Genomic DNA, 19,016 nt, shown 5'->3' on the forward strand with positions numbered 1-19,016 from the left:
TGTTAATACTAGCTTGTCCTGAACCCTTTGTACCAATGGCATGTAGATACTCAAAGAGTTCACCTCATTGAGAGACGACAGCATCATTGTTGGATATGCTGCCAAAGCTATTGCCATTAGCACGAGTTTCCCTCCTAGGGAATCCAGGATTTCAATTTCTGGTCCAAGAGCAAAGCAGAGAACCAAGGCTAGCACGCCCACAAGGTCATCTTTTAGTAGCAGCTTGAGTAACTTGCAAAAAGAGGCTCGCCGGGCATTTTCTTGGACTCCTCGTAATGCAGGAGATAAGGGTGCACCAAAAGACAATCAGAGGAAGAGAAAAAGTTCAGGATTGACACAATCTGAAAAGGTTGCTTGGGAGGCCATGACTGGTATTCAGGAAGACCGTGTTTCATTATTCACTGCGGATGGTCAAGAAAGGCTTCCTTCTGCTTCGATTGCTACAGAGTGGATGCTAACAGGTGATCTCAAGAAGGACGAAGCTGTCCGTTCTTCTCATAGATATGAAAGTGCCCCTGACGTCATTCTGTTCAAGGTTTGTAGAATCTGGTCTGCTAGAATGGAGCATCTGTTATTGAGATGTCCGAGTTCAGGCACCTCCTGCTATGCATTTTTAATTTGGGTTTTATCTTGTGTTCATCAGTGTCAAGATCAATGGATTTCCCTATGTGACGACCTTTTTCTGATTCAGTAATAAGCTATCATTGAGAAACATGCCTAGCATAAGCCTATTTTTAATAGATCTGTGCAACATTAGTAATGGTTACTTTTTGATTCCTTCAGACCCATCATTTCACATAAATTCAAGACTGTTATTTTCATTTAATATTGTGGCGGAAGTGACATAATCTTAATATTTAGGATTAACTAAAAAGAAAAAGAAATTATGGCTACCTCTAAAATTTTCAGGTCTCGAATGAATGTTTCATGATGTGGTGCACCTGTATCATATTTCAGCAGAAGCCTGCTCTGTAGAATATTGAGAACATTGTATTTCAGGCAGATCTAACTGCTTTTATTCGGAATATGAAATATTAGCGCTTGATAGGAAATCTACCATATTTTCTCCTTACCTAGTTTCACAGCCTCTTCAATATTTTGCACTGAGTAATAGCAATATGATGTCAAAACCTGGCTACTGATAGAATTCTGAGGCTAGTTTTAGCATGTATGAGTGAGTACCATCAGTATGGAGCCTAGAGCTTCCTTTATATGCAAAAATAAAGGATTAAAAATGTCAATCGCTGAGTTCAATCTCAATTATTTTGATGGATTGTCCATTGGTAATTTATATCTCGTGCAAGAGCTTAGTATATCCTGCTGTATAATTTTGATTTGAACTTGCACGCTTTGTTTCCTGTCTGCATGCAGTTGATCCTCATTATTCGTCTTCAAAATTTGGCCTGAATTAACTGTATTTGCACTTTAAGCAATTTAAGAAGTCTTATCTAGCTGCACTAAAAAAAGTATCAATTTGAGCAGCAATCCTAATTCCTGCATTGTATTTTTCCTCCAAGGCATTACTCTCACTATGTTCAGATGAAAGTGCTGCTGGAAAAGCTGCTCTGGACTTGTGTAGTAATCAGATGAAAATTGTCTTGAGCTCTCTGCAGTTGCCTGAAAATGCATCTATGGAAACTATTGGTCAAGCATATCACGCAACAGAAACATTTGTGCAGGTACCAAGATTGTTAACTGTTAGAAAAAGTGCAGCATTTCATTATACTAACATTTTGGAATGCATTCTGGATCTTGCAGGGTTTGCTTTTTGCTAAATCCCAGCTTAGAAAATTATCCGGGGCCAATGATTTGTCTGGTAATATGTCTGAAAAAGGCCGGGACGCTGATGATGCGTCCTCTGATACTGGCGGCTCTAGTATGGGTACTCAGTCAACTGATGAACTCTCGGAAGCAGTATCTCAGGTAGATGTATGGCTTGGACGTGCCGAATTACTGCAGAGTCTTTTGGGATCAGGGATAGCTGCCTCGCTTGATGATATTGCAGATAAAGAGTCATCCCAATCTCTTAGGGATCGATTGATCAATGAGGAACGGTATAGCATGGCTGTATATACTTGTAAGAAGTGTAAGGTAGAGATAAACCAAATCCTTTCGGCCTCAGTTGTCCAGTTATATTCAACTGCTTATATTTTATTTTCTTTCTTCAGATCGATGTTTTCCCTGTTTGGAGTTCATGGGGCCATGCCCTGATTCGAACAGAACACTATGCACAAGCTCGTGTGAAATTCAAGTAGGTTAAAATTTCAAGATAATTGCACCAAATACCCCTGTGAAATTCTCGTTGAGCTAATACCTCTCCGTGAAAACGGATTTAAGCATTTCAGTATTTCTGTTAATACACAAATTGTGTCAATACCTTTGTGAAATTTTGGTTGAGCTAATACTTCATCTGTAATGGATTTGAATATTTCAGTCTCTATGTATATATTTTTTGAGCATTTAGACCCCTATTTCTATGAAAAAAAATTACTCCAAACATCAATTAGCGTTTTTTTGTGTTTTTCATTCTTTTTTCGCATTCAATATATGATTAATTGACACAATTAAATCGAAATAATTGTGAGAAACTTTGATTCCCTAGTAGAAGAAGAGCATTTTTGGGAATTAATTGGCTGAGATGTTGAACTAATACCTCTATTTGTAATGTTATTAGATTCGCATTCAATATATGATTAATTGACACAATTAAATCGAAATAATTGTGAGAAACTTTGATTCCCTAGTAGAAGAAGAGCATTTTTGGGAATTAATTGGCTGAGATGTTGAACTAATAACTCTATTTGTAATGTTATTAGATAAACGAGAATTTGAAGTTGTTTAACATTTTAGCCAGTTAATTCCCAAAAATTCTCTTTTTCTACTACAAATCAAAGTTTCCTACAATTGTTTCAATTTAATTGAATCAATTAATCTTATGTTGAACGTGGAAAAAATGTTGATGGACATTTGAAGTAATTTTCTCATAGAGACGGGACTGGATCTACTTGCTAAAAGAATATAATAGAAGGACTAAAATGTTCAAATCTGTTACAGATGAGGGTATTAGCTCAACGAGAATTTCACAAGGGTATTGACACATTTGCATATTAACAGAGAGACTAAAATGTTCAAATCCTTTACACAGGGAGAATATAGCTCAACGAGAATTTCATTGGGGTGTTTGGCGCAATTATATCTTAAAATTTCATTATGTCGGGGGAGTGTGGTGAAAGCTTGTTCCACGAATGATTTTGTCATATCTTCTTCATGGATTTGTTAGAAGATTAATGCCTTCTCTATTTAACGTAGTTTACGGGATAATGTACAGGCAAGCTCTTCAGTTATATAAGGGCGACTCTACCCCTGTGATTATTGACATCATTAGTACTATTGAAGGAGGTCCTCCGGTTGATGTTGCATCAGTACGGTCCATGTAAGATTTTACTCTTGAAAAATGAAATCTTGGCATTTAAACCGAATTTAGTGATCAATTGTTCCTGGCCTCTATATCTGATTATCAATTGTCAAATGCTAGTGAAAAGTTGATTACTTTAGCAAAAGAAATCTTCTCGTGAAGATATTCTAGTCACTACTTATAAGGTTTTGTTTGTCTGAATAATGCCGCTACCTGCTTGTGTATCGAACTGAAATTGATTATTGACTGGGGTTTTCTGATCTCAGATCTGGACAGAAGTCGACTTTGAACAAAATATGCTGCATGTCTCAGCATTTCATTCTTAGAATATTTTGTGTTAGTGGAAATCCTGATAAAAAGGTAAATGGGGCTAAATCTAGAATCATATACCTAAATTTCTGAGAAAATGTTGTATTAAGAAAATATTGGGGAGTCTGGGTTCTAAACATGGAGAAAACTAAAAGGATATAGTGATAAAATCATTCAAATTGTAAATGAAAATAGTCTCTTGGAAGGATCACTTCTAAAACCGCAAAAGATAGCTTGTACTGCATGAGTGGTTTGCCACTAAAATCTCAACCTGTAGGAGATCTTCCATCAAAATAACCTGCTATTATGGAAGTGTTTTGGAAACCTTGAACTAATTTGTCGTTTAATTGTTATTCACTGTGTATCACCTTATTGACTTCAAATTTACTTCACTTTTTTATAGAAATTATTGACTTATCCAGAAATTCTTGGATCCTTCCGACAATCTTTTTGCTGCTGTAAAAGTTTGATGTATTCTCTCAGTTTTTTGGATTGGATTTAAGATCCATAGAATTACTTTTCTTCTGTAAATTATGTTTACATTGCCGGATACGTAAGTGTAATGTTCACCTGCACAATTGAAGTTCAGCTACAAGAGCAAATTAAATTATCTAATTAGTTTCCCTTTTTGAAATAGTTGATATGTCAGCTTATCCTGTGCATTCAATCTATGATACAGGTATGAACATTTGGCTAAAAGTGCACCAGCAGTTTTAGATGACCCTCTGTCTGCTGATTCCTATCTTAATATTTTGTACATGCCTTCTACATTTCCACGGTCAGAGAGGTCTAGGAGGTCCCAAGAAGCCACTAAGGACAGTCCTGCACATAGCTCAGATCTTGAAGAGGGACCACGAAGCAACCTTGACAGTATTAGATATAATGAATGTGTTAACTATTTACAAGAAGTAAGTGTTTAGATTTATTATGACCTAATATTTTGGTGTTAAAGTCATTCTAGAGTGATTTGGGTTCTCTTCTTCTTTTTTGTTTGTCATTGTTTCTTAGGACCGTGTTTTGCATGTTTTCTGAGTTAGAATTTAGAACTTTGCTGTTATTATCTGGCTGTAACATCCATCTCAAATTTATTGATAATATCTTCCAACTCATTTGGACATGGATTATTTAATTTTATATAGCTACGACTCAAGGAATTCAAGCAGTAAGTATGATGTGCTAGTTATTTGTCTACTCATATCAGTGTTATTTAATTATTAATTGTCTTGATTCTTGTTTCATCTGTTTTGCATTCTGGTAATTGCGTTCAATCTCTTTGTCTCCTGCTTTCCTACAATGTATCTTTTCCCCATTCCATGTCAGATAATTGTGGCTTTTGATTCACTTGCTGTCAAGTTGGCTGTGCTCTGTGTTTATATTTGCGATTTTTTCAATCAACTTCATAGATGTTATGATCTATGTCAGTTTATTGGTCCACATATAGTTCCTTGATACGGTATATTTTGCAATTGCAGTATGCTCGTCAGCATTTGCTCAATTTTCTGTTTAGACATGGCCGATATAAGGAGGCTTGCCTGTTGTTTTTTCCTTCCAATTCTGTTCCCACTCCACCTCAGCCATCTTCCCTGGTTGCGGTTGCTTCATCTTCTTCCCCTCAACGACCAGATCCTTTAGCAACTGATTATGGGACGATCGATGATTTATGTGATCTGTGCATCGATTATGGCGCCATCCCTGTCCTAGAGGAAGTGATATCATCAAGGATTTCTACAGCACAAGATCAGTCCGTGAATCAGCACACTGCTGCGACAGTTGCCCGCATCTGTCTCTACTGTGAAACTCACAAGTACTTCAATTATCTGTACAAGTTCCAGGTATGCACATTTCTTTATGTTAAACTTCACTTTTTTGACTTCTTGTTTTGGTTGCAATACCATTCTAGAAATTTATAGTTAGTGACACAGGAATTGGACAAACTTTCTTACTTGACGCTTCATTAATTCTGATACATAATATATTCATATTTATCCACATACAATTTAAGGAAAAATAATCATGAAAATCCCTAATTGATCTAATCAAATCCTACTCTATCTTTGTGATTATACCGTGTATACTTTCTCATTCTATCTAAAGAAAAAATCTAATAGATTTTATTTTAATAATCTCCAACACTCTCCCTCAACCTTAGGAATAGATATTTTGCATTCCAAGCTTGTTTAGTAGATCTTCATGACTTGGCCTAGGGAGACTCTTTGCTAGGATATCTGCCTCTTGTGCACGGGAAGAGATATAACATAAGTCGATGCCTCTTTCCTCAATTTCATTCTTGATGAAGTTTCGATGAATAATACATGTTTCATTTGATCACGCTGAATAGGATTTTTCACAATTCTAATGACAGATTTGCACTGTCTCTGTACAAACTTGGTTGGATGGTGAGTGGGGATTTGCAAGTGCTGCGTTAGACTCTGAAGCCATGTAACTTCACACGTTCTTTGAGCAATATCCCGAAACTTTGCGTTTGTGCTACTCCTTGCCACAACTGTTTGTTTCTTGCTCCTCCAAGTGACAAGTTGCCCCACAACTTGGTTCAATATCGTGAAGTTGATTTGCAATCTTCACTCCCTTCCCAGACAGCATCAACATAACGTTCAATACTGATGTTCTCATTTTTAAGAAACATCAGTCCTCTCCCAGGAGCCCTTTTAAGATATCTCATAATATGATTTACTGCCTCGACGTGTCTTTGGCTAGGTTAATGCATGTATTAACTTACATCATTCACAGCATATGCAATATCTGGTCCTATAAGAGCGAGGTAAATCAATCTAGCAACCTGGCTATGGTATCTCCCCATGTACATGGAACTCATCATTTATAATCTTGAGTTAAATCAATTTACCAACCTGGCTTTGGTATCTCCCCATGTCCATGGGTGGCTCATCATTTATAATCTAGCTCTTCCAATTTCTTTCCAATGGAGTTCCCACTGGTTCGCATCCCAATTTCCCAGTTTCATTCAGTAGTTCAAGGGTATGCTTTCTTTGAGAAATGAAAATACTTTCCTCCCTTTTAGCCACTTCCATCCCAAGGAAATATTTCAAGGGTCCCAAGTCTTTTACCTGGAATTTTTCCTTCTGCTTGTTATTGAGCTTATTAATTCGGTAATATCATCTCCTGTGATTATGATGTAGATGGTTATGATATCGTCTACATACACAATTACGATGTTATTTGCCTTTCATTGAATATATCCAAATAGAGTAGGAGTCGAACCGAATCTAGTAAACCATGCACATGGGGATTGTTTCAGACCATACAGTGAATTTTTAAGCTTGCAGATTTTACCCTGTTCTTGTTCTAACTTCTAATTCAAACCCCTGTGGAATCTTTTTTTTTTTTTGATAAGAAACATATTATATTAAATGATTGAAAAGTGTTAAGTACAAAGAGCGGATAAGAAATCCGCTAAGCCGAAAAAGTTTTGGCAAAGAAATTAAAAACAATCTACAACACCACCATCAAAAGAAAACAAAATTCCAATCCCTGGATAAGTCTGAGACACTGAGGTGTTCATATTCCGGCTGTATCTTCGTCCAACTCGCAACCCTGAAATTAATTTTATCCCATACTTCGTCGACCGACTCCGACTTCTTTTCAAATATTCGTGTATTCTTTTCCAACCAAATGGACCATAAAATGCAATGAACGATGATAAAACAGAACCGCATATGCTTCCTCCCTTTGTGCAAGCTCGGTTCCACAATATACATATCCTTTGCTTTATCCGGTACGGCCCATACCAAATCAAAAGCTTTGAAAGCCTTTAGCCAAATCTGTGAAGAGAAAGGGCAATGAAGAAATAAATGATCCTGACTTTCCTCATTCCTACGACACAAACAACACCAATGAGGGCTTATTACACAAGCTGGCCATCTTCTGTGCACCACATCACAAGTCTGCAACTTTTCCAACGCCACAATCCACGAAAATACTTGAACCTTCAGCGAGACAGGTAATTTCCAGATATTGTAACAATAAGTGAAAGGAACAGAACTAGGAGTATGAAAGAAAGAGTTATAAAAATATTTTACCGAAAACGGCCCCGAAGAGTCCCCCAACCAAATTCTATAATCCTCAACACCCCGCTCCAACCGAACATTTTGTAGCACCCCTAATAGATCGGTGAACTCACTCTCTTCTCTCTCGTACAAATTCCTTCTAAACCGGACATCCCAACGATGAAGAACATTTCCACTGCTGTTGACTACATCAACAAAACTTAACATTGGTTTGTTAGTTAAAGTGGAAATCTCAAATAAAGAAGGAAAACGAAGAAAAAACGGAACCCCCCACCCATTCATCCTCCCAAAACCGAATAATATTACACTCTTTAAGCACCCCCCTAACCAATTGATGAAAAGCCGGGAACGATCGAGAAACACCTTTCCACGGGCTTCTGAAGGTCGAAATCCCCGCCAACCCCAAATCCCATCCATTATCTTGAGTACCATATATGCTGGTAATAACTTTTTTCCACATATTGTCCCTATCCACTGTTCCTCTCCACCACCATTTACCAAGTTGTGCTTTATTTCTTAAACGGATATTTCCCAAACCCTATCCCCCTCTGTCCATAGGTTTGCACACTTGATCCCATCCTACTACATGGCAATGCTTCTCACCGTCGGCCCCATCCCAAAAGAAGTTCCTCATCAATTTTTCCATAAGAATCCCTACCTTATTCGGCACTCTGAAAATGGACATAAAGTAAGAAGGCATGGCAGTATGGCACTCAAAACAGCCTTAATCAGCGTAAGTCGACCCCCCTTGATAAAAAAAGATTTTTTCCAGCTTGCTAATTTTTTTGCCATATTGGATAAAACCGGTTCCCAGAACTCCATAGTCAAAGGGTTTCCTCCCAAGGGGACTCCTAAATATTTAATTGGGAAGTTACCTTTATTGCACCCGATGGTTAGTGCCATTTCATCTGTATCCTCATCAGCCATAAACAAGCCCACCACCATAATTTTGTCCAAATTAACCTTAAGACCCGAGAGCATGCCCTTAAGCCCACCACCATAATTTAATCTGAGTGTCTCTCAAGTTTACAGGGACTGGAATTTTGTTCTAGTTTAAGATGTCTTGTACTTGCTTTTAATCTTTCGTAGGATTACTATTCTTATTTAGCGGATGTCTTATCCGCTTTTTGTACCAAACATCTATTTCGTCAGTAATAATATATGTCTCTTATAAAAAAAAAGACCCGAGAGCATGCCAAATCTTTTTAGGATATCTACTATTTCTAACAAATGTTGTTTTGAATGTGCGAAAAATAATGTGTCATCCGCAAATTGTAGGTGAGAGATTTGTTCTTTTTGTCTACGTACCTCGAGCCCTTTAACTTTGTCATTCTCCATAGCCTTATCAACCATTCTTCCCAAAACATCAACTACTAAATTAAAAAGGAACGGTGAAAGGGGATCCCCTTGTCTTAGTCCTCTCCCTCCTTTAATTTTACCCCACGGCCTTCCGTTGAAAAAAATCGAATAGGAAACACTCAAAACACACCCCATGATCCACTTCGTCCACATGTTGCCAAAACCTTTCTTCTGCAGTACCCAGTCAAGAAATTTCCAGTCGACGTTATCATATGCCTTTTCCAAGTCAACTTTGAACACCCAGCCTCTCTTCTTATTTCTTCGATAAAATTACACCACCTTATTGGCGATGAGACATCAGTCAAAAATTTGTCTTCCTTTAATAAATGCACACTGATTCTCCGCAACTGTGGAATTAACGACGCTTTTCAATCTGTTCGTCAAGACCTTAGCCAAAATTTTATATAAACTCGTGATCAAGCTAATTGGTCTGAAATCCTTTATCCTCATAACATCTTGTTTTTTTGGGATGAGACAGATGCATGTTTCATTTGTAACACCATTAACAATTCCACTGTTGAAAAATTCAGCAAACACCCTTAGTACATCCTCTTTGACCGTGTCCCAATTATGTTGAAAGAAGGCCATTGTGAACCCATCCGGCCCCGGAGCCTTAGACCCATCACTGTCAAACACCACCTTTTTAATCTCTTTCTCGGTAAAAGGTGACTCCAACTCTTCTGCTTGAATCCTATCTATCTCACACCAATACAATCCCCGTAGGTCATCCGCATCTCCATCGAAGTCTCCCTGCCCCCTTTCGTTTTCCTATACAATCTCCGGTAGAATCCTAAGATTTCCTCTTCAATCAGTATTTCCTCAGTGACCCTCGATCATCCTCCAATTCCACTATATCAATCAACGCTATGTTTCTTCTATTATTCAGTAATGAATGAAAAAATTTTGAATTTTGATCCTCTGCCCTCATCCAATTCAGTTTCCCTTTTTGTCCCTGCATTTGCAATCTTCTGAGCATGATTGTTTCCAACTCGCCTCTTAAATATATTATTTCCTCTTTCAGAGAATCAGACCAGTTCCCCGACCCCTCTAATTCATCCAACCTTTGAATGTCACTGGTCAACTCCCTAATTCTATTTACCATATCTCCAAAAACCTCTTTGTTCCATTTAGGGATGAAACTTAAATTCAAGTATACAAGTGGTGTACTATCATGTTTATGCACTGGTTCGGTTGGTGCCAAATGTATGGATAATGGTGAGACATCTTGTGATATAGGAAATGACACAGTGGGATCCAATGCTCGTCTTTATCCAAATTATACTCCCTGGAGATGGTCGTTCAAATAGAACATCCTATTTTCAAAAAAAGTGACATCACATGAGACAAAGAAACGCTCGAGGAAGGGAGATAACATATGTATCCTTTTTGGGTCGGAGAATACCCAACAAAGACACATTTAAAGGCTTTGGCCCAACGAAGACACATTTAAAGGCTTTGGGGTTGAGTTTACTTCGATTGGTTGTGTATTATGGACATATGCAGTGCAACCAAGCATTTTTGGAGGCAATGAATTGAAAAGATTCACGGTTGGGAAGTATTCAACAAGAACATTCAAAGTAGTTCTGCATTGAAGGGTCTTTGAAGGTAGGCGATTAAAAAAATAAGCTGACGTAAGAATAGGTGGGTGGGGGAGTCGTTTTTCAAAGAACTTTTTCCATCTCTATTTCAGATGTCAACAGTTCATATTTTGCCTATTTCTTACTTTGTGACGTTTGATAGTGCAAGGTCTTCTCATTCTCGGGACTTTCATTTCAGGAGGGCAGTCAGTGATCAAGAACTTATTCAGTTGTCTGAGTTATTAGGTGTGTTAGAAAAAATTTGGTTGATTGAAGGGGTAGATGATTTTAGAGTGTGGAGAGGGGATTTTTCGGTTCTTTTTTCGGTTAAATCATTCTTCGAGTCTTTTTTTCATCCTACATGTTTTCTTACTTTTCCTCTTTACGATCAAATTTGGAAGGTTTCGGTTCCAACAAAAATTCAAGTTTTCTCCTGGACTGCAACTTTGGGTAAGCTACCAACCTCGGAGACAATACAAAAAAAGTGGCCCTCAATTGCTATTTGCCCAAATTGGTATGTCTTGTGTAGAAATGACAACGAAACTCAGGATCATATTCTTATATATTGTTCATTCACGAGAGGATTGTGGGTTAAAGCATTGCAAGAACTTGGATTATTTTGGGTAATACCGAAGTCAACAAAGGATTTATTCGGTATGGATTTGGGGAGCCTAACGGGAAAGATGGGAAGAATTTTTGGCGGGTCGTGGTTCATTGCATATGCTGGACAGTATGTTGGAGAGAAATAGAAGATTTTTTGATGAAATATCAGAGAATAGAGAACAGTGCTGGGAAAAAATCAAGATCACTGTAGCTACATGGATCGGAACTCATGATGACTTCGACAATGTCTCCGTCTTTGACTTATTGCGAGATTGGGCCTTGGTTTTTCGTTGAAGATATTTCTTAAGATGTACTTCATGATAGTGGACCACTAGTCCACTGATGTAATTGTTCTTATCATATTATTAATAAAATTTGTTTCTTATAAAAAAAAAAAGAATAGCCTCCCCAATAAGTATTAGGAACAAAACTAGGTAACATAAGAGATCGAGCTACTTCCAACAAATGATGGTTTTTTCGTTCAGCAACCCCATTTTGCTTAGGTGTGTCAACGCAAGAACTTTGGTTGTGTATCCCATTATCCCCCAAATATTGACAAAATTCACGAGAAAAAAAATTCCCGACCGTCATCTGTTCGAACAACTTGGATGGTGGACTGGAAAACATTTAGGAGAAATTTGTGAAATTGTTTGAATCAGTTAAAAGTCTCTAATTTATTTTTCTTCAAATAGACCCTACAAACCTGAGTATGGTCATTAATGAAAGTAATAAACCAGTGAGTTCCATACAAATGAGATGTTCGAGAGGACCTTAGATATAACTATGAATCGGGTGAAAAGGTTTAGAGAGTTTGTATTTATGGGGTGGATGATAACTTCTGGATTGGTTTGCAAAAACACAATTCTCACTCGGAAACAAATCTTTTTCTTTATTGATGAAAAGGTGAGGATACAGCATTTGCATACAAGAGAAATTGGGATGTGTCAAACGTTGATGACATAACTAAATATCAGAATTAGAAACAACAAACAACGACATTGGCACAAAAAACAGATTTCAATATCGTATTGGATAAGCAAATCTTGCCCTGGCCCACAAATGCATAATCATATAAAATTTCCATGGACCCTGTCATATGGTCTGAGACTCTGAATCCCCAGTATCTATGATCCAACAATTAGGTTGCTTTGACTTGGACAGAAAATTATGGTTGATTGTACCTGTCGTGACATAGCATTGGTGGGAGTTTTAGAGTTTTGACAATCGACATTTGTTGAGAGTTTGGTCTGGTGAAGGAGCTGCCGTAGCATGTCTTCAAGACCAGCATTGGTGTTGGGGTTTTGATTCAGCCAAGTGACAGGATTTGGGGTACTGGTTTGTCATACGAGGGAGTATTTCGACCATTGTCGTGTTTGTTTGTACAAGGGCAGAACCTCGAGTTTCCAAAGTGTGTCGTTTTCTGCTTTCTTCTCTCTTCACTTCCACAAAAGATTTACACAGAGCGGGGAATGGCTTCACACCCAGCAACCTTCCACTCAGTTAATCTAAGTCTTGATTCAGCCCATGTAAGACTCTTTCCAGCATCTTTTTGTACTTCTTGGCATCGGTAGGACATGCCCATCCAATTTCATAAAAGATAACAATTTCTTGCACAATTCCATGAGGAAATTGTAATATTCTGTAACAGTGAGACCGCCTTGTTTGAAGTTGCGGATTTTTTTAGCGAATCTCGAAACGTTGAGATGTATTTTCGAGATCATAATATATTTCCTGACCTGCATCCAATCCTTAGTAGTCTGATAAAAAAGACATGTTCGGCCAATGCTTGGTTCGTAGAATTGATGAGCCAAGCCATGACAATCTAGTTTTCAGCGGGGCAGTAACTGCTCCATTCAGGTAGCCGATTTTTCCTCTTCTCATGATGACAAGTATGACGGACTGAAACCATCCTTGAAAATTCACGCCATTAAGTTTGTGATGTGTAATTTTTAGAGACTGGTTGTCAAACGAAAGAGTAAAAAAGGATTTGGATACGGTTGATGTAGTTTCCACGATGGATGATACTTCGGAGGCCATTTTGTGAACAATGAAACAGACACAAGTGAATCAAAGACAAGGCAGCAGTATCGCCCTCTCTGTTAAAGAAGTGTTGAACTGAGTAATGACACTAGGAGCGCCATATTTCTTTCAATTTTTTGAATTCTATAGCTGTGAAGGTTCTTTATTCTTTTTACTGTCTGGGATGGGCTTTAGCATACTGTACCATTGTCAAAATTAATTCTAAAATTCTTACTTCTCTAAACCTCACGAGACATTCTTTATGGAATGTCTTCTTTTGGAAACCTATATATATATATATATAGAGGGAGAGAGAGAGATAGAGAGACCATATATATGCTTGTGGTAGCATGCTTACGTTTCTCTCCATGATATGATTTTTAACCGACAATCATATCAGATTTTCTATGGATTTGTAATTAGGTTACTAATTGTTGAATGTTGTTTTAGGTGATAAAAAAAGACTATGTTGCTGCTGGGCTTTGCTGTATTCAGTTGTTTATGAACTCTGCTTCTCAAGAGGAAGCTTTAAAGCACTTGGAACATGCTAAGGTCACCCATACCGTATTTATAGGTGTTACTTGTTATTTACTTGGTCTTATTTTCTCCAATTGATTAATAACTTTTCCAAAAAATGTCGTCGCTGCTGCAAAGAATGGGGTACATGGAGGAATCAACCAGGACATTATGCTATGTTTGGTTCATTTATCTTGTTTAGAAAATACATATTTCCGTTCTTTGAAGATGGCATATTTGCGTATTGAAACTTCTATATTTGCGTCGTATATTATTAATAATTTCTATGGGCGGATGCATTGAGCGCAAACTTAGCATGATTATGAGGACTAGGAGAAAAAAAAATTAATTTTTTCATGTAAATCTTGGACTTGAGCACAATATTTTAATGTATTTGGTTCAAATTAATGTATCCAAAATTTGTTTTTTGGCTCTTGGAGTGTTAATTATCAGGAGCAAAAGTTTTTGGTCTTCTGTAAATGCTGTGCTAACTCTCATATTTTAATTGTTTAAAATGCACTGATCATATTTCTATCCTCTCGTATATTAAGTAATCTGGAGAGGGTTCAGATTGTATATGATAGCAATAAATCAAACAGGAAAATAAAGCCCCCTGAAAGCAGCACTGAGCGTAGAAATAGTATGGTTACTTCAAACTCTACATTTAGCTATGGTTATGTATGTGAAGTTCGAAATTCCAAAATGAAATCACTCTTTAGTTTGCTTGTGTAGACTGAATCTCATCTTGTCTATGTTCAAATTTTGGTGAATATTCCATGTTTTTTATGTGCTAAGTACATCCTACGAGTTGAGAGTCGAGGCGCATCTGAATTGTCCATATAAAATTACACATTTGGCTCTTTAGAAATTTTGATTTATAATTATAACAAAACTCATAACATGCTCCTATTACAAAATTTGCAAGCTGACAAGTTTTTTTCTAATTGTAACGTTTCTTCATTTTCATATCTCAATCTTTTTCTCATGCAGATGCATTTTGATGAAGGCTTGTCAGCACGATATAGAGTGAGCGATTCTACAAAACTTGTAACCAAAGGTATTCGGGGGAAAACTGCTTCAGAGAAGCTTACTGAAGAAGGATTGGTCAAATTCTCTGCTCGCATTGCGATTCAGGTAATAATATGGAATGAATATGAAATCACTAAGTGGAAGGAATCATATCACTTGCTAGTGAAAAGAAATGCGTAAGGCAGATTATTCATAATTTCATATGAACTATTGGATGCTTGTTCTTTAACCAATGTGCCACTACATCATCTTGATTGTGAATATCATAACTTTCTTCTGTACCCTGTTCGGAAATAATTGTCATTTGATAATCTTTTATCTGTTTCGCAAAATCTTCTTGCATATTTTTATTAGATCCTTGTCTACATTACTCTATAGACTTTGTGATGTCAATACTCACGGGGAATGGCTTGGTTATGCAATTTTAAGGTAGTTTTTGCAAGAGCTATTTTAAGTGCTTCTAAACTTCTAGTCAATGAAATTGTTACAATTTTCAAATATTTCATTGACTAGAAGCTTAGAAGCACTTAAAATAGCTCTTGCAAAAACTACCAAAACTCAGTTGTCTTAAAATTTCTTTTTTGATGTGCATTTCTTGACCCCTTGTCCAATTAATGAGCATTTCCATTAATCATTTCGGAACACAAAATAATCTCTAGGTTTGGCATCAGCTTTAAATATCATGTATTGGTTTCCAGTATCTGGTGGGTGACTGACTGTTGGTAACATGTTTTAGTTGTCTTGTAAAGACATTTAATGTACAATTGTCCTCATATTATTTGATTGTCACCTTCCCTTTCATCTGAATCTTGTGTCGCTTGAGGCTGTGAATTTCATAGTGCTAGTTCAACTTTCATTTTTGCATGTCAACTTAGATAACCTTTTTAAATTCTCGTGGCCTCTTAGATGGATGTCGTGAGATGCTTCAGTGATGCAGAAGGTCAACAATGGAAACACTCTCTTTTCGGGAATCCAAATGACCCTGAAACATTCAGGTTTCATGATTTTATATTTTTGCTGCTTGATTATTCTCCATCTGTCACCGAAGTACTACTCCTTGATATTTTAACATGCCTTATCAAAATCGGGACAGAAGTTTAATAAGCTTATGTTTTAATTGTTTCAGTGCAAGTTCTTTGACATGGCTCCAAGGTCAAGATAAAATCATTTTGTCGAAGTCAAATCATATGCTGGGTTATACACATTAATTCAGATTTTAAACCCATTACCTTTTTTCTGAACATAAAGCTTCCAAATAGTTCTATGCACCTATTTCTTTCCCTTGTTCTGACAAACAACTGATATTGCTATATGGAAGCGTTCATGTCAAATTTATTTCAGGAGCCTGATTTTGCATCTTTTTGAATTTATTGATGAGATTATACAGTTAAATGGCGAAGTTAAGAGAGTCTACCCACACACGTTCACACACATTCATTTTTATGTGATAGATTGAATAGTAGCATAAGTGGTCTCTGAATTGAGCTCGAAAGGCTTTTTCTCCTACTGAAGTCTTGATTCAATTGTCTTTCCCTTCGCCATCCCCATATTTTGTATATGCAGGAGAAGATGTGAAATAGCGGAGACTCTTGGTGAGAAGAATTTTGACTTGGCTTTCCAAGTAGTCTATGAATTTAATCTTCCAGGTATTTATTTTGTTATGTCAAGTATTAGTCGTTCCATACCTTGATATGCCTGTTTTGTGTTGGTGAATTATGAATAGTACATTTACGGTAATGAAATTGTTCCAGCTGTTGACATTTATGCTGGTGTTGCTGCATCACTTGCTGAAAGAAAGAAGGGAGGTCAATTAACTGAGTTTTTCAGAAACATCAAGGGTACCATTGATGAGGACGATTGGGATCAGGTACTGTTCCTTGAGCACAGGGTATTTTGGTTTCTACTCGTATTAATAATTACAGATAAAAAGGTACAAATAGAACTGCAACATGATTTCTGGTCTCCGTGTTTGTGCAGTTTGAGTGCAAATATACCCAAGTTGATATTATTATACTTCAAGACAAGTTAGATTTTTACAGACTAGCAATTGACAAACTAGATGGTGAAATAAGAGCATGGGACTTACTTAAGCTAAAGTGACTTCTCGCACTCATTTGGAACATAATTATCCTATATTTATGGTAAATCTAGTAGTAGACCTCAGTTATGTTGAATGGCGTGACTTAAAATATTGAGTGTTTGTCATTAAACTTAGAATATGCTAATGCCTATGAGCATAGTTTAAGAAGATCCACTTGCCTAATCTAATACAGAGATGAGCATAGTTTAAGAAGATCCACTTGCCTAATCTACAGATACCAGCTTAAGATTTTCTTGATCCGGGTCTGGTTGTACTGTGGACGTAAAATTTCTATTTTGTATATTAGGGAGGTATAGATGTTCTGATTCACTTGATGGAACTCTAGCTTTGGGATGCCTACCAAGTCTGAGTTAACAGGGGAACTATTTTGGTGCTTTGATTTTGTGCTTTTTCAGAAGTTACGCCCATATGTATCGTAGTTATTGTATTTAATATGTTTTGCAGGTCTTGGGGACAGCAATCAATGTGTATGCTAACAAACATAAGGAGCGCCCTGATCGCCTTATTGACATGTTGATTAGCAGCCACAGGTTAGGTATCTTTTTCATCTTGCTACTCTAATCAGAGATTTCGCAAATCGAGTGGCAATGTTGGGGAATATCTTGTTCGATAGTCTGTTGATTTTGTTAATCAGGAATTAAGTTTGGGACTCAAATCTGTTCTTTCCAATGCACGTTATACATGAATTGCATTTCAAGCACATTCGAGTAGTCACATTAATTTCACTGTTTCACCCAATGTCACTTAAAATGGTTAAATGATGTTGCTCATCCCTGTCATTTTGAATCCATCCAGTTAGTGGATAAAAAGGAGCAGGTTGATTTTTCTTTGTAATCGTGGTTTGGACAAATACTTTAGTCTTTCACAAATCTTGTTTTTCTTTATTCCTTGTACCTTTTCCCATCACCGGTTGAATCAGAACGCCTTACAGTCTAAGTTGGATTTTGCAGGAAAGTGTTGGCCTGTGTTGTGTGTGGTCGTCTCAAAAGTGCTTTCCAAATTGCATCAAGGAGTGGCAGCGTGGCTGATGTTCAGTATGTCGCCCATCAGGTTTTGCTCATATATCCAAATTTTCGGGACTTCAATGTCACTACTACCTCTTCATCAGTGATAAACCATTGTTGGTACCTATATTTGCTTGCAGGCGTTACATGCCAATGCACTTCCAGTTCTTGATATGTGCAAGCAGTGGTTGGCACAGTACATGTAGCTTTTGCCCCAAGGCACCAGAAATTAGTCTGAGGCGATCATGGCCCATGTTCTGCAATTTATTTGCCTGATGCTGCACAAGCAGGGGATTGTTGACATTATCTTGTGCTGCGTAATTTTCCAGAGATGCTGGTACAAGATATCAATTTACATCATGTTGGAATTTCAAATCTATTGTAATAAAAGAAAAGCTTTGAAAGACTGGCATCAGAAATTTCCTAGTCCTCTTCGGATCATCGGCTCCAGAAGATGTCGTGAAGACATGATGTTTGGAAGATGTTAACGAGCGTCGGGTTGGCTTTCATCATTACTATCATAAATTTTTATAGTTGAAACAAACATGTAAATACTAGTGTGCTCACAGCCTGTACCAGATATAGCATCTCCATCTGTAGGAGGGATGCCATTTTTCCTCTCTTTTTTTCCTTCTGAGGGTTCATTTTCATATTACCCTCCAAGGTTGGTACATCATCTGTCCTTCTAAATCTGCGTATCATCTGACGTGAATGCATTTGTGTATTCACAGGTGCTTGATCTTGTAAATGTATATTCTTTGATTTCTGGAAATTTTGTGCACTCCTCGGTGTGATAAAACTTGGTTTCATCGGTACATTCTCGTAACTCTACTCTTTAAATACATCAAGGTTCTTGTGATCGTGAATGTTAACGGATATCGGTATTTGTTTAACTAGTCATAACTTACGTCTATTATACTTTTTTATGTGCTTGAAATGAAATTTAAATTGGGATTTTAAACTGCTATTTCAAGGAACACTCGCACACATCTGACTATTTATTTGTTATTATAGTCTTATAGCATCAATTATTTTGTGTAC

General features: G+C 37.1%; 1 protein-coding gene across 1 annotated transcript in view; it reads left to right on the top strand.

The window, feature by feature from the left end:
* The window catches only part of LOC140834421 (uncharacterized), a 38,918-nt gene extending 20,128 nt beyond the window's left edge, over nt 1–18,790 (top strand). The window contains exons 22-36 of the mRNA XM_073199285.1: nt 47–535; nt 1,518–1,679; nt 1,759–2,091; nt 2,169–2,251; nt 3,329–3,433; nt 4,404–4,632; nt 5,197–5,556; nt 13,776–13,877; nt 14,832–14,975; nt 15,777–15,865; nt 16,434–16,516; nt 16,622–16,737; nt 17,416–17,501; nt 17,922–18,021; nt 18,116–18,790. Of these exons, the coding sequence (XP_073055386.1) occupies nt 47–535; nt 1,518–1,679; nt 1,759–2,091; nt 2,169–2,251; nt 3,329–3,433; nt 4,404–4,632; nt 5,197–5,556; nt 13,776–13,877; nt 14,832–14,975; nt 15,777–15,865; nt 16,434–16,516; nt 16,622–16,737; nt 17,416–17,501; nt 17,922–18,021; nt 18,116–18,181 (2,547 nt within the window). The 3' untranslated portion in view covers nt 18,182–18,790. The remainder of the gene's footprint in view (nt 1–46; nt 536–1,517; nt 1,680–1,758; nt 2,092–2,168; nt 2,252–3,328; nt 3,434–4,403; nt 4,633–5,196; nt 5,557–13,775; nt 13,878–14,831; nt 14,976–15,776; nt 15,866–16,433; nt 16,517–16,621; nt 16,738–17,415; nt 17,502–17,921; nt 18,022–18,115) is intronic.
* The last annotated feature ends 226 nt before the right edge of the window (nt 18,791–19,016 follow it).

Source organism: Primulina eburnea, chromosome 6 (assembly GCF_022965805.1).
Source record: "Primulina eburnea isolate SZY01 chromosome 6, ASM2296580v1, whole genome shotgun sequence".
In the NCBI taxonomy this organism is placed as follows: domain Eukaryota; kingdom Viridiplantae; phylum Streptophyta; class Magnoliopsida; order Lamiales; family Gesneriaceae; genus Primulina; species Primulina eburnea.